Genomic DNA, 15,698 nt, shown 5'->3' with positions numbered 1-15,698 from the left:
GGATTCCAAGTTCTTTTTAAAGTTACCACCAACAGTAACTGCCTGCAGAGCCATGTGATCATCTTGGCAGCAGCCAGGCCTTTTAGTGATTTCATTACTGTGGTTTCCTCAAGCTCTTTATACACATTGATTAATATTTTTCTTGCAGTTATCGCTGTGATGATTTTGTGGTTAATGACACCAAGCTGGGACTCGTACAGAAAGTCAGAGAACACTTACAGAACTTGGAAAAGTAAGTAATAGGCTTTGGGAAAAGAAGGGGACAGAGTGGGGTTGAGGGATCTTTTAGAATTTTTGAGTGGGGTTATTTCTTAATGAGTTTCATAACTTCATCATGGTTTTAGTGTGATTGAAATGTTAATAAAGTAAACTGTAGGTTTACCTTGGATATCTGAAACTGTGTCCATAGTTAATGGTCATAGCTTAGTGTTTATTTCATTTGATATTTATCATAGTCATAGGCCAGAGTCCATGAGCCTTTCATTTTTTTAAGTTATTACCCTTCAATTTATAAGCTACTCAGTTTATTTGCAAGGGGGGATTTTGGAGGTGTAAGGAAAGGGCATAAAATGATAGAAAATCATTATAGAGTTACCTTTGATATTAGAAAATTCTTGTCAAATGCTTTATGAGGTCTTAGAAGCACTAAAATTTACGCATTATTTTAAAGGGAAACTAGGCTTTATTATATTATTGTCCACTTTGCACCTTTGTGACAGCACAGGATCCTATTTTCTTTTTTTCCTCTTTTTTGAGGGGCTGTGTCGCTTGAAATTATAATAGGTTGTCATCATAAAGAATTTACAGTGCTTATATGAATAGAATTTTTTAGCTATAGCCAGATAGGTTATTCAGATAAAACTTTGAACCCAAAATTGAAGCAATAAACAGAAATCCAAACAGTGATGCCTTGGAAGCTGCATGGATAGAAGCATGGCTATGGAATGGCTGCTGATGCTAGTGAAATTTGTGTAAATCACCCCTAGTTGTTAGGTGCCATTTATTATGACAGTTGATATTAAAAGCTGTTGTGAGAGCATACCAAAAGGAGGAGTCTTTTAGGAAGCTTAAATGTAAAGGCAATAGAATATTTTTAAATCATATAGTGAGAGGAAATAGCTTACGTTCTTTGAGTAAGACTTGGTATAATTTTCATTAGCCAAAGTCTTTATGCATGTCTTGTTGACTAAATAGATTATAAAGCTGATAAGGGAAGAAGAATGAATTTTTTAAAAATCTAAACTAGTTAAAATACAATAATTGGAGTTTAAAAACTTTTTGGCTCTTCTCATTTCAAAGGCTTCCCCTTTTTGTAATCTGAATAGAGCAACAGAAGCCCTATCTAGGATTAGAGACAGAGCTACAGATATACAGACCCAAAATATTTATTTTTGTCTGAAATCATCATAATCACCTTTGAAGTACGAGATTCCCGCAGTAATTTGTATAATGCCACTCTTTAGTGTGGTGATGTCATCGTGAAAATCTTACTGAGTTGATTCTTTGTCACAGAAGTGACTGTCAGAATATATTTTCTGCTACTTAAAGTTTTCTCTAAGAAAGAGAAAGGGACTACATCTGAATCCCAAGTGAATGTATCAGAACTAAGTCAAAGGGAAAAGAGGAGCCTGCATGCAGTTATTCAGTTATCACATCTTTTATTTCCACTGACCACTTCATCAGGCAGAAGATGTCACAGACCTACTTGTTTCTACTTCTGCTTCGTCCCACTGAAAAATCTACCTTGCAGTCTTTCTCCCATGTTGAAAAATATTATCTGGGTTCCTTTTTCTGTGTTTCAAGTATAGGCGTTAGTCTATGGTGCAAACTACAGTTTAAAAACTGTGACTTTGTGTTTTATTTCACGTTAGACTGTTCTACATATCCTCCAGAGGTACACTGTGCAGAAGAACTTTTTGAAGGGAAAAAATTTGTAATCTGCACTGTCCTATATGGTAGCTACTACTTCTGCGTAGAGCACTTGAAAAGTGGCTTAGCATAACCAAGGAACTGAATTTTAAATTTTATTTAAGTTCAGTCAATTTAAATTTATATATTATTTATATATCCGTATCAGTGTGGTTCTAGTGGGTTCTGCCATTTTGAGAATTGCTGAGCGTAAAATTTAATAACTTGTGTTTTAAGAAAGCTAAATGCCATATTTATATAGGTTAAAGCTGAAAGTTAACTGTAGGCATTGTTGCTAAGAGGTATATACATACATATACATATAAATATTGTGCTTATGATTCAACTCTTACAGAATTGTGAAGGAATAGCTTGGAATTGGTCTCTTCTTACCTTGTAGTCATTGATAACTCTGAGAGGGACGTTCTGAGGACATGTTGCCTAAGAATATTTTTAGTTTTAACGTAACTAACTGTCACTAGATCTGATGCTCCAAAGATACTGTAGTTCATGTGGAAATTTAATAATTGTATGTTTACTTGGGACTAGCCTGGTACATTTTAGAAGATGGAGAAGAATTAGCAGACTTAAGGGTCTGTGGGGTTTAATGACAATTTTTTCCTTCTTTTAGATTAGGATTCCTGATACATAATGATTTTAAAGTGACCCTTTAAAGATTAGAATGATTTTCTGATAAAATTTAAGCAAAATATCTCTTTCATCAAGACAGATTTTTAAAATGTTAATTCAGAATATCTGTATCAATTAGAATTTGTTTCAGAATATTCTTTGTAGCATAGTTGAATCAAATTAATTTATATGTATTTATATGCCTATAATTTATCGTTCCAGAAATTCAGATTATATTAATCTGTTATGACAAATGAACAAAACATGATATCTTCATCAAAATTAAGAAAGAAGTAGTATAGTATTTGACACTTATAGTAAATCTCAGAATAGTCGTATCAGACAAGGATTTTCCTTGTGTTGTAAGGAATGGGTCTTCTCATTTTTGAAGCTTTACAGTTGAGTAGGCAGATAGAGTGGTAGTGGAGATGGATCGTCTCACAGATCACTTCTACATGACTAGCTTTTGGGAGAAGTACCTGGTGGTAGATGATCCCAGCCCACCTTGCAAGAGGAGTAGTGGGAAAAGTGGAACAAAGTAGAACTCCTTGCTTACTTCAAATACTTGTGGGCCGCAGTGCGTGGCGGTGGGCACTTCCTGGCCTTCCTAAGCAGCCAGGCAGGGCCCTATGCTCCAGACACTTAGAACAGCCAAGTTTATTTTTTAACCTGCTATGTAGTATGTATGTGTCAATGTCTTTTTTACTGTCTGTTTTTGTTTTAATAGCTCAGCTTTCACAGCTGACAGGCATAGGAAAAGAAAACTTTTGGAAAATTCATCACTAAACACCAAGTTATTAAAAGTAAATGTAAGTAATTAAAATTTATATAAATGTAAGAATTGGTTTAGACCTAGTCATTGATTTGTTACATCTCTAACACTAATGTTGGTCCTTATTATAAACTCTGATTAAATGTATGCCTTGGGTTTGGAATATTTTACGAAATGTTTGTCATTTGTACTAATGATTCTGATGTGATTGAATACCCCAGCGAGTCCCTCTATCAGTGCCTTCCTTCCATCAGGATTACTACTGTGTTCCTCTGCCTTCACAAAAGTGTTCATTCTTAAAGCCTGTTCGTATATCTTATTACTCTGGTCCTAATGATCCTAGAGATCTTTGCTTCCTTCTGTTAAAGGTCTTAAATGCAAAGTCTATGGGTCTAAAGTTTTGGTAAGTTTTGTTTCTTAGGACTTCAGTAATTCAATTCCATCATGAAAGGATATGCGTCCTCATTCTGGTAACCATCTGTTACCAGATGTATGAGCCATGAATAAATTAACAAAATTTAAAGGTCAGTAAATACTTTTAAATACATGAGTAATTTGCCCTGCATCTGCCTCTCTGCTGTCATGCTAGTTATGTTTAGACATGCACTTAATTGAAGTGTTATGATTTTGTTTAAAAAAGAGATGAAGTGCTCTCTGGCCCTCTGAGTTTTGGGCAGAGATGTTTTATGTTGGATTGGTAGATTTCACTTCCCAGGTGTAGTATTTAGATGTCCTGGTGCATTTGTAGAGCTAATCAGAAAACAAAGCTTTGGTCTTTAAGGGAAACTCAGGTAGTTTTTTAAAAGACTGTTAGCCTGTTGCTAGGAATACATGCATTGGTCTTTTATGCATGGCTTAGAGTTAAAAGTTTGGGGACTGATTTATTTGAGGTGTATATATTTTTTCAGTTTGTAGTAGTTTTAATAAAATCTTGTAAAAGAATTCAGTCTTAAAACTTTATTTCTTTTAAGGATCTTCCTGGTTTTTGTATCCTGTACTCCATGGTATTTATTAATGCTGATTTCCTTATAAGCTTACACGGGGTATTCCCATTTAGAACAATCCCAGGATCAAAAATAGGCTTTTAAAAATATCTGGACACTTACACAGAGAGAAGAGCGAGAGTTTGAAATGTTCACTGGACAAACAAGGACCAATTCTAAATTGCTTTGATGCTAGAGTTTCAAATGTAGGCCTTTCATTTGATGTCTGAAACAGCCTTCTCTTGGTATTGCTGATGGCTTTTTCTTGTCCCATTTCTTTCCCCGTTTTACAGGGAAGCACCACTGGCATTTGTGCCACAGGCCTTAGGAATTTGGGGAACACATGTTTCATGAATGCCATCCTTCAGTCACTCAGGTAAGGTTTAACTCAGAACTTAAAATTCTGATGTTAGTTACTAGCGAAACAGTTAGGAGCAAAGGCTCTGGCTTCAGATTTTATCTCTGCCACTGACTCTAGTCACGTGGCATGTTATCTCATTTCCCTGTGCCTTAGTTTCCTCATGAGTAAAATTGAGCTTAATAGTTCTGCCTCACAGGATGATTGGGAAGATTAAATAATGAAATTTATATAGAGTGTTTAGAACTTGCCTAGCAGTAAGTAACTGTTAGTTATTTTTATTTCCTATTGCTTCTGGAATGAACTATAGCAGAGGTTAGAAAACTTTTTCAGTAAGTGGCCAGATAGTAAATATTTTAGTCTTTGCATCCCACACACAGTCTCTCATACCTTCTTCTTCTCCCCTTCTCTCCTACCCCAATCCTTTATAAACAACTCTTTAAAAATGTAAAAGCTCAGCTGATTGTCTGGGTGGCTCAGTTGGTTAACCATCAGACTTCGGCTAGAGTTATGATCTCATGGCTCATGAGTTCGAGCCCCACATTGGGCTGTATGCTGCCAGCTCAGAGCCTGGAGCCTGTTTCATATTTGTGTCTCCCTCTCTCTCTGCTCCTCCCCTGTTTTCCCTCCCTTCCTCTCTCAAAAATAAATCCATATTTAAAAAATTTTTTCAAATGTAAAAACTCACTAGGACCAGATTTGGCCTGTGTGCTATAGTATGCAGACTCCAGGACTACAGGAAACCTTGTTCAGAGTTTAATTTGATCATTAGTTGAGTATTTATTTATTTATTTATTTAGAGTACATGAGCGGAGAAGAGAGGCAGAGGGAGAGGGACAGAATCCTAAGCAGGCTGCACTCTCAGCATGGAGTCTGACGTGGGGCTCAAGCCCATGACCCTGGGATCATAACCTGAACAGAAATCAAGAGTCAGAGGCTCAAACAGCTGAGCCACCCAGGTGCCCCCATTTGTTGAGTCTTAAATATGGTCATAAGACCAGATGTTTAGAAGATCTTTAAAATGTAAGATATGTAGTAAAAATAAAATACCCAACAAGGTTGACCTCATTTATGTAGAAGAAATTATTTTGAAAGTCCTATACTTGTAGATTTTAATGTGACACTGAAGGCCAGCATAAATAATCTTCCCAAGGCCACTTGGCTAATAAAGAACAGAAGTCATACTTGATCCCTCCTTAAAGATACTGTCACTTATCTAGTCTTGTTCAAACAAGAAACTCAGGTCACTACAGAATTCTCCTTATTACTTTGTACTGTGTATCTAAGCAGTATGGTTGGTTTCATGGTTTGTTTGTATTTGAGGAAATGACTGAATACCTGGAAACAGGGACCCTAAAAAAAAAAAAAAGAAGAAATGGTGACAACCTTTGAGGGAGGGGAATTGAGGATTTAAAAAAAATTTTTTACAGTTTTATTTATATGAGTAATGCCTGCACCCAACATGGGCTTGAACTCACAACCCTGAGATTAAGAGTCACATGCTCTTCTGAGCCAGCCAGGCACCCCAGAAGTGAGGATTTTTTTAAAAGAGCTTTTGCTTTCAGCTCTTTGTTCACTTTTACAGTCATCTGTTAATACTGTTTTCTTAGAGTAAATGAGGAAACTTAATGAGGAAACTCAAAGCAATTTCTTCAGAAAGTGAAAGATCACATTTTCAAAATTCACATGTGGGTTTTATAGAACTTTCTTTACAGTTCTAGTAAATTCTTTTTTTTTTTTTTTTAAATAATTTTCTTCCCTTCCTTTTAAAATAGTAACATCGAGCAGTTTTGCTGTTATTTCAAAGAACTGCCCGCTGTGGAGTTAAGGAATGGGAAAACAGCAGGAAGGCGAACATACCACACCAGGAGCCAAGGGGATAACAATGTGTGAGTTCTAAGAATATGTCCTTTCTGGCTTTGAGCTGCAAAACAAGTGACTCTTAGTGGTGATTTCCATTGCATTGTGTGAGTTAATAGGCACATACATTTTAAAACACTCTTCTAAAAATTGTGTTTAACTATGTAGCTGGTAATCTTAATAATTGTGGGAATTCTTTTATTTCTGTTTACCTAATGGGAGGATAAATTTAGCTCTCTACTTATTAAGTCTTTGTGGATTTGAGCTCTCAAATTGACATCTGTATTAGAAACGTAGTTCTAGGTGTAGAGCAGCTTGAATATCATTAGCCTTTGTGAGTGGATAGGTCTTATAATAGTAGATAAACCTCCTGGTTAATAAAATTAATCTGTAGTCCTCACGTTAATTATGGGGCAATGCAGTCAATTTTTTGTTGACACGGAGGGGGGAAAATTCACAAATGATTATTGAGAACCAATATGTATACAAATTCAGTGCAGCTGTGCTCTATTTGGGGTTCAGAAAATCTCTATTATTGCAGTGGGCACGTTTTTTCATATCATAACATTACTGAAATAAGGCTATGATTTATAATTTATATATATTTTAACGTAATGTTCTCTCTGCTTGCCCATCCCTGCTCCCACACACCCCATCTCCACACATTCTGAAAAACCATTTTACGATCTGACATCATTCTGCCAAAGTGGCTCAGGGAAATTATGATAGAACATGTTAGAATAGTGTACAGTATGGATAGAGCCAAAATACCAGGGAATTTTAAAGCCAGGCATTGGAGTAGGGAATAGTCATACCACTACAAGGGATGTCTTAAGAGTTTACTTTGCTAGCAGCACATAGGATGAACTGGAAAAATGCCTGCATTCAAGGAGACTTCACCCTTTATAGTATTTGGGTTGGAGGGGATAGCAGTGAAATGAGGAGGAAAAAAAAACATTTTCACAAAAATTAAGGGAAGAATGAGTAGTACTTGATGCATTAGTGTCATTTAGGGTTTAGTTATAAGTTGCAGAAATTATCTCTGGCCATCTTAGGCAGAAAAAGAATTTATTAAAGGTCTGTTGGTAAGCTGTTACTGGATGGGTGGAAAATCAGGTTTGGCATCTAGACATCCAGGACCATAGCCACATTCCCCCACGGAACTATCCCATAAGGCTATTACTGTCCTGAAAAGCACACTTCCCAGTGTGACACCAGAGTTCCTGTTGCCAGCACTGTGGGAGTGGTGTGCTGGGTGGATGCTGCTGTTTTTGCTATTATTGCTAGCCCTGCACTCCAGGTGAGGTTCTTTGACACCAGAAGGGATTTGGGACTGCCCCAGCTTCTTGGCATCACTAACTTCTGCTTCAGATAGGCAGAACCCAGGCCATGTACCTGAGCGCTGGCTGCAAGGTGGTTTGAAAAAGCAAGTATCTAGGCTTTTCAGGTTCCATAGTGAGAAGTAGGCTGTGACTCTTACCCAGACTTTTAACGTGGGGAATTCCTCAAAATACAGGAAGAAGTTTCATGTACTAGGGAGTAAAAAATGTGATTTGTATCTCAAGGACCTACTGGATGACAGAGGTTGAACTATATAACTTACTGCGATTCTCTTAGAAACCAGTCAAGTATCCATGAGGATGGTCGTTGTATTGACAGATACAGGTACTGAAGTTGTTTGGTGATGTTTCAGTTTAGCTTGTTTTGGAGGTATCTCCTTCTAGCTACATGCATAGGAAAACAAAGTTAATAGTGACTTAAACAACCATTGTTTATTTTTCATGTAAAAGTTGGAGATTATCCATCTAGGGCTGTTTGACACAATCATCGGGCTCCTTCTAGCTTTCTGTTCCATCAACCCTAGGGTAGGGCTGTCATCCACATAGTTCAGACTGGTGCTGGAGTGCTGCCATTTCGTCCTTCCAGCTAGAAGGAAGAAGGAAGGGGTTAATGAGGACTACTCTTTCTCTTTAAGGAAATTTCTCAGAAGTTGAACACACTCAGTTTTTTATTCTAGGAGTTCTTATGCCAAGCAAAAATTGAAAGTTCTATTCCTGTGTGAGAAGAGAATGGTTATTGGGGGGTATTAGGGACAGTATAGAAAGCAGTTTTAGTGCACATTTGAGTCTAAAGTGACAAGAAGACATTCAGGAGAACATTCCCTTTGGAAGCTGGAAGAACCTGACTAAATGTGGTCATGAGAGAATCTGGCTTTTAGATTTGGATTTGAGAGTCATGGTGTAGAGTTGAGTGTTGAAGCTTTGTGACCAGATGAATTGTGTGAGACAGAAATAGCCGATACTCCCACACTGAGGTCTGAGAAGTGCTCCTTGTGAGGGGTAAAAAGGAAAATTGCAGAAAGTGGGGAAAGAGATTCTGTTACTTAAAATCTTAAAGGTTTTAAAAAAAATGTACATTTTAAAGTAATCTGTTTTATAACTTCTCTATTGCTTTATTGTACAAGTATGCCATTACTCTTGCACACTCAATGTTCATCATGTGGTTAAAAAAACTAGTTTTGTCTATAATTACTGCTTTTTATGTGGGTTTTTGAGATGTTCTTACTTAACTGTCAGAATTAGGTTAGAAGAAACCAAACCCTTTTTATGTTTTCATTTTTTAAAAATATATTTATTTTTTAAAATTTATATCCAAGTCAGTTAGCATATGTTTTCATTTTTATTATGAATTCTAGACAACTGGACACTATGCATTGAAATAGTAGCCTCTCACTTTCTTCTTTTCCAGGTCTTTGGTGGAAGAGTTTAGAAAGACACTCTGTGCTTTATGGCAAGGTAGCCAGACTGCATTTAGCCCAGAGTCCTTGTTTTATGTTGTTTGGAAGATTATGCCAAATTTTAGGTAAGTATTAATGAAGCATATTTGAACATTAGTATTAGTCCTCATACTATTCCTGGAACGATTTCCTCTAAAGTGGTAGTATTCTAAATAATAAAGATTGGTTTTATTTTGTTTTGTGACTAAAATGAAAGGAACAGCCATTGGATCATTTGACTTGACAGATGTGTATGTTTAAATAATGTATAGACATTAAAAATGTCATTAACAAAGGGTAGGGGTCAGTGTCTGGGTGGCTAATTCCATTAAGTGTCTGACTCTTGGTTTCAGCTCAGCTCATGATCTCATGGTTCACAAGATCAAGCCCTGAGTCGGTCTCTGCACTTTCATTACACCAGTACCACAGAGCCTGTTTGGGATGCTCTCTCCCTCTCTCTCTCTGCCCCTCCCCTGCTGGTGCACACATGTTCTCACGCACTCTCTCAAAAAAACAAAACAAAAACAAAAAACCCATAGAAAGTAGGATATTTTGTTTTAAAAACAAAGCCCTTATAAATAACTTATGTGCTCTAGGAAAGCCAGTTAGACAAAATTTACTTGAGTTTTTCAAAATTTTTTTTTTTTTTTTTTAATTTAAATTTTAGTCAGTATACAGTACAGTATTGGCTTCAGGGGTAGAATTCAGTGATTCATCACTTACATACAATACCCAGTGTTCCTCACTACAGTGCCCTCCTTAGTACCCATCACCCATCTAACCTGTTTCTCACCCACCTCCCTGTCAACCCATAATTTGTTCTCTATCATTAAGAGTCTCTTGTGGTTTATTTCCCTCTCTTCTCTTACTGCCCCCTCCCATATGTTCATCTGCTTTGTGTCTTAAATTCCAAATATGAGTGAAATCATATGGTATTTGTCTTTCTCTGATTAATTTATCTTGCTAAGCATAACACATTCTAGCTCCATCCACATCATTGCACCTGGCAAAATTTCATTCTTTTTGGTGGCTGAGTTAATAGTCCCTTTTATATATACATACCACATTTTCTTTTAAGGAATTTTTTAAATGTTTATATTTGAGAGAGAGCAAAAGCGTGCACGCTTGAGTAGGGGAGGGGCAGAGAGAGGGAGGCACAGAATCCGAAGGAGCTCCAAGCTGACAGCACTGAGCTTGACGCGGGGCTCGAATTCATGAATTGTGAGATCGTGACCTGAGCTGAAGCCAGAGGCTTAACTGACTGAGCCACTCAGGTGCCCAGGGGTGCATGTACCCCTTTGAATCTGTATTTTTGTATCCTTTGGGTAAATAGCTAATTAGTGCAATTACTGGATCACATGGTAGTTCTATTTTTAGTTTCTTGAGGAACCTTCATACTGTTGTCTAGAGTGGCTGCACCAGTTTGCATTCCCACTAACAGTACAAGATGGTTCCCCTTTCTCTGCATCCTTGCTAGTAGCTTTTGTTTTTTGTGTTAATTTTAGCCATTCTGACATGTCTGAGGTGGCATCTCATTGTAGTTTTGAATTGTATTTCCCTGATGACCAGTGATGTTGAGCATCTTTTCATGTGCCTTGTTAGTCATCTGGATGTTGTCTTTAGAAAAGTGTTCGTATCTTCTTCCCATTTCTTAACTGGGGTTTTTTTGTTGTTTGTTTTGTTTTGTTTTGTTTTGGTGTTGAGTTTGGTAAGTTCTTTATAGCTTTTAGATACTAGACACTTTCAAAATCTTAGGAAGAATAATTACCATCATACACCATCTTGTTACTTCAACTAAAAAAAAATCTGAATGTAACCGGAGAAATCTGTAGTCTTACATTTCACTGTTTGGGCTAGGTTCTGAAGGTATTAGACTAGTCAAGACTAGTCCATTGGGATTCAGTTTTCAGAAGGTAACTGGACCATATCCTAATGTGGCTGTGGAGTCACTGTGTTTTCCTAGCTCTCTCTCTGGCATCACTTGAGAAGGGAAACAGCCTTGCTGTCAGAGGAATCTACCTCTTTTTTCTAGGTTAGTCATCTCTGTAGGGATTCAGGTAGTAGCAGATTTGAGGCACTGCAGGTGTTTGACAACAGGCTTTGCCACCTTCTGCTGATTTTATCCTTCTGAAGCAGGTCTGTGCTCTTGCTAGTCAGGATTTTGGCTTCTAATGTATATCCCTCTCCTTTAAAAACAAACAAAAAACACAACAGCCTGCTGTAGTATAGGTTAGCTGTCTGTCTTGCTCTATTGCCTAACAGTAGTTTAGATATATTAGTAACATAAAGAAATGTTTAAAAGGCAATAAATAGAACTGTCATTTGTTGCCTTGGTTGAAAAGCCTAGCCTTGAGGATCTGAGGTGATTGACTGTTGTTACCCCTATTCTTTGTTTTGAAGAAAACTTCTTTTATGTGTCATGCCATTCAAATCTCCTTCCAGAGAAGATTAATTTTATAAGGATTTTAAAGTTTCTTTTTTAAAAATTTTAAAGACTTTTATTGTTTATTTTTTGAGAGAGAATAAGTGAGGGAGGGGAAGAATGATGGGGGACAGAAGATCCAAAGCAGGTTCCGCACTAACAGCAGTGAGACTGATGTGGGGCTCGAACTCACAAAGTACGAGATCAAGACCTGAGCCGAAGTTGGTTGCTCAACCTGACTCTAAGTAGGAAAGGTGGAAAATGGCTGTTCAGTTACCACTAACCAAGTTTCAACTTAACATTAACATTTCTAACATAGTCTCCCAGTCTTTGTGTTTTATGAACTAAAATTTATAAATACATATGTATATTTAAATATATTTTATATGTTTTTATATAGCTTATATATTTTATAAGCTATGTAAAAATAGTTTCTATTTATTGAATGGTATGTGCCTAGCACTTAGGTCTTTTATGTCTGCTTTTCATTAAAAAACCCAACATAAAATTCCTGGCAAGGTAGGAAGTGTTAGCCCCATTTTAAAAAAGAGAAAACTGAGACAGCAGAGGAACAACTTGTTCAGTCTTACGCATCTCATAAGTGTTAGGACCAGAATTAGAACCCAGGTCTTTGTGGAGTTGGTAAATGATAGTTGTGTCAGCAGTAATTTGTCTACATGCCTGAGTAAGGCTCACCGACTAACTTTATACTGTTTGGCTTGGTCCCCATGATGACTCAGGTCCTTTGTTCGTTCTTTCTCTCTTTTTTTTTAAGCTTATTTTTTTATTTTGAGAAGGAAAGAGAGCATTAATGGGGGAGGGGTCAAAATCAAGTGTTGGATATTTAACTGACTGAGCCACCCAGGTGCCCCTTAGGTCCTTTATTCTTAATCAGGAGTTTAGAAACAGTATGAAACTTTTATCGAATAGAATTCTTTTCCTTTATGCCCACATCTCTGCCCTTTATATAAAGTTTCTGTAGCCTGTGAGCATAGTTTTATTTTTAGCTGCTTAACTTTGCACACTGTTTGTCCTTATCGATGAAAGGAAAGGACTCTTGGAAAAGGTAACCAAGTTGAGGAGTTTCTGGAGTGATCCCTAGTACACATGAACTCTTAGATTTCCTTATGGACTGATGAGAGTAAAATGCCTGTGTATTCTCAGCAGGGCTTTCTCTTAGTTCTGCAGTAATTGAGATTGTTCCCCCATTGTCTTGTAATTAAAGAATAATTTTCTCTTGGTTAGATCTAGATCTTGAGATTATATCAAAGATAAAGCTTAGGTGTAAGGTTACTGCACAAAACGCAGGTGTGAGTCAGGGAGGTGTGGGGCTTTCTTCTTATAGCTGTTCCTCCTATCAGGTATGCAGGGAAAGTTCCTATAATGTGCCTATGTGGAAGTGCAGGGAGTCTTGAACTATGTTTTTGTTATATTTATGAAACCCAAATAAATTTTTTAAAAAGGTTAGGAAGTGGGGTGTCTGGGTGGCTCAGTCAGTTAAGCATCTGACTTTGGCTCAGGTCATTATCACATGGTTCTTGAGTTTGAGCCCCACATTGGGTTCTCTGCTGTCAGCACAGAGCCCACTTCAAATCCCCTGTCCCCCTCTTTCTCTGCCCCTTCCTCACTCATGTGTGCTCTCTCAGAAATAAAATAGTAACACCTAAAAAAAAAAAAAAAAAAGTTAGGAAGCCCATTTTCCTTGATTAAAACCTATGCTGATGTCTAGGGAATTTGACCCCTTGGAAAGAAATAGGAGTACTGTGAAATAAAAACATACATGTGAAAGTAGGAACAGCTTTCATTCATTAAATAAATGCAGAAAAAAATACACTGTAAATGTAATCAGCAGCTTTGGGTATAGAAACCACCAAAGCTGTTCTTTTTTTTTTTTTTTTTTTGGTACTCAAGACCAAAAGCCAGCAAGTAAACAATTGCTAAAGTTTGACCTTCTCAACATTCCTATCTACTTACCACCCTTCTTATGGCTTCCTAGTATGTCCTGCTTTTCCTGTCCTTTTCCTTTTCATAAAAGTACCTTAAGGTTTGTTTTTTTAAATAGATAAAATACAAATGGCTCAAAATGTCCAAAGATAAAAAAAAGAATATGCAATGAAAGTTTTTTCTTTTGCTCTGTTTCCCAGCCATTCATTCTGCTTTCTGGAAGCAGCCATAGTTACTAGATTTTTTTTGTATCCTTTTGGTATATTCTCTGTATATACGTGTGTGTGTGTGTGTGTGTGTGATTTTTAACATAAATGGTAACACTTTTTTTCCTACTAGTATCTCAGTAGCTTTCTCTGTTCATTTTATGGGCACATATGTTCCACTTTATGGTCGTATCATAATTTATATATAGTCCTTTGGTTATAAAAATTGTTTCTTTTGCTGTTGGAGACAGTGCTGCAATGGATAGTCTCATACTTGCATGTGCAACACTCTTAGAGAGCAATTTCTGGTTCAATAGAGCAATTTCTGGGTCAAAAATACTTGCTGTGGAGTGCTTGGCTAGCTCAGTCAGTAGAGCACATGACTCTTGATTTCAGGCTTGTGAGTTTGAGCCCCACATTGGGCATAGAGATTACTTAAAAGAAAGATACTTGCTTTTAATTTTGATTGACTTTTCTGCTAACCTTTTTTTTTTACTCCTCGCTTTCCCTAATTGTTGTCTTATCGCCTCTGTATCTTTGTCAGGTTTGTCCTATGGGATTTGCTTTATGATCTCCACCTTCTTCTGTAAGATCAGTTTAATGCTACCTCTACAGGAGGCTCTCTTGATAATTCAGATCAGGTCATGGTATTTATTCCCTTGCTTCTCATGTCATTTATATGCTATCTCTCCTTTCAGATAAACTCGACTTAATATATATTTACCTTGACTTCTCAAAATACAGTTTTCTGTAGTTTTGTTTTTATCAGTTCTTGTTGTAATTAATGTTTAAAAATGATGGGTGAATAAACTACCAAAACATTATTCTATATTTACTAGCTTCTTGGCTTTGTAGAAAATATTAAAAAAAAAATCTTTGTAGACAACAAGTAAGTCTCTGCATGTGAAATCATAATTTAATGATAATCTTTCCAGATTTGATGTTGATATTTTATAATGAAGCAGTATTAGTTCTTCTGACTAGGAATTTTGCTACTATATGTTTTTGTGTGTTTGTAAATAGAAACAATCGTTTTTGTCATTTCACTTTTTGGTATTTTTGTCTCAGAGAAACTCAGCCATGGTTGATTCTGCAAAATGGATAGGAATAGATAAATTTAATTGATTTTGGTATTTCAGACAATTTATAAAAAATAGTAACAATTATTTTATGAATGTTAAAGTTAATAACACAGCCTAAAACTAGAGGGTGTCCTATGTATTTTAGAAGTTTTTTCTAGAATGATAAAATTTGATTCTGTATAGGCATATCCTGTTACTCAATGGACTTTCCATTTTACGCATTACATACTGGTACTGCCAGAATGCAGAGCACAGTCAATAATGCACACGTGTATGTGTGTTGGCATCGTACAAGTACTTGCATGTGTTTGTATTCTGTGGTATCTGTTTCATTACTTGGAATTTCTGCTTTTCACACTTAAGCCCAGGTACAAAGTAACATTTTCTTGGGGCACCTGGTGGCTCAGCCGGTTAAGTGTCCCACTTGGGCTCAGGTCATGATTTCATGGTTCATGGGTTCGAACCCCTCATCGGGCTCTGTGCTGACAGCTAGCTCAGAGCCTGGAGCCTGTTTCAGATTCTGCATGTCTCTCTCTCTCTCTGACCCTCCCCTGTTCATGCTATCTCTCTCTCTCTCTCTCTCTCTCAGAAATAAAAACATTAAAAAATAGCAAAGTAACAATTTATCATTTGTTATTGGAACATTTCTTTATTTGTTGAATTTGGGTAAGTATAGCTTGTCTCGGGGCACCTGGGTGGCTCAGTCAGTTGAATGTCTGACTCTTGATTTCGGCTCAGGTCATGGTCTCGCTGTTTT

The 15,698-nt window shown here is 36.8% G+C and overlaps 1 protein-coding gene and 1 long non-coding RNA gene across 5 annotated transcripts in view; one reads left to right on the top strand and one right to left on the bottom strand.

Annotated features, from left to right (window-relative positions):
- USP3 (ubiquitin specific peptidase 3) overlaps positions 1-15,698 on the top strand; it is a 102,075-nt gene that overhangs the window by 53,063 nt on the left and 33,314 nt on the right. For all 4 annotated transcript variants that reach the window (XR_005525815.1, XM_039218885.1, XM_039218895.1 and 1 more), the window contains 5 exons: positions 149-232; positions 3,266-3,347; positions 4,587-4,669; positions 6,427-6,540; positions 9,260-9,373. Coding sequence is in view for 3 of the 4 variants with exons in the window: in XM_039218885.1 (XP_039074816.1) it covers positions 149-232; positions 3,266-3,347; positions 4,587-4,669; positions 6,427-6,540; positions 9,260-9,373 (477 nt within the window). In the remaining variant the exon portion in view is untranslated. The remainder of the gene's footprint in view (positions 1-148; positions 233-3,265; positions 3,348-4,586; positions 4,670-6,426; positions 6,541-9,259; positions 9,374-15,698) is intronic.
- LOC120221503 overlaps positions 8,264-15,698 on the bottom strand; it is a 51,029-nt gene continuing 43,594 nt past the window's right edge. Inside the window, exon 6 of the long non-coding RNA XR_005525816.1 lies at positions 8,264-8,437. This is a non-coding gene — a long non-coding RNA (uncharacterized LOC120221503). The remainder of the gene's footprint in view (positions 8,438-15,698) is intronic.

Source organism: Hyaena hyaena, unplaced genomic scaffold, assembly GCF_003009895.1.
Source record: "Hyaena hyaena isolate Hyena2069 unplaced genomic scaffold, ASM300989v1 scaffold_15, whole genome shotgun sequence".
NCBI lineage: Eukaryota > Metazoa > Chordata > Mammalia > Carnivora > Hyaenidae > Hyaena > Hyaena hyaena.
The sequence above is the reverse complement of the archived record's forward strand: the minus strand, read 5'-3'. Positions and strand labels throughout refer to the sequence as shown.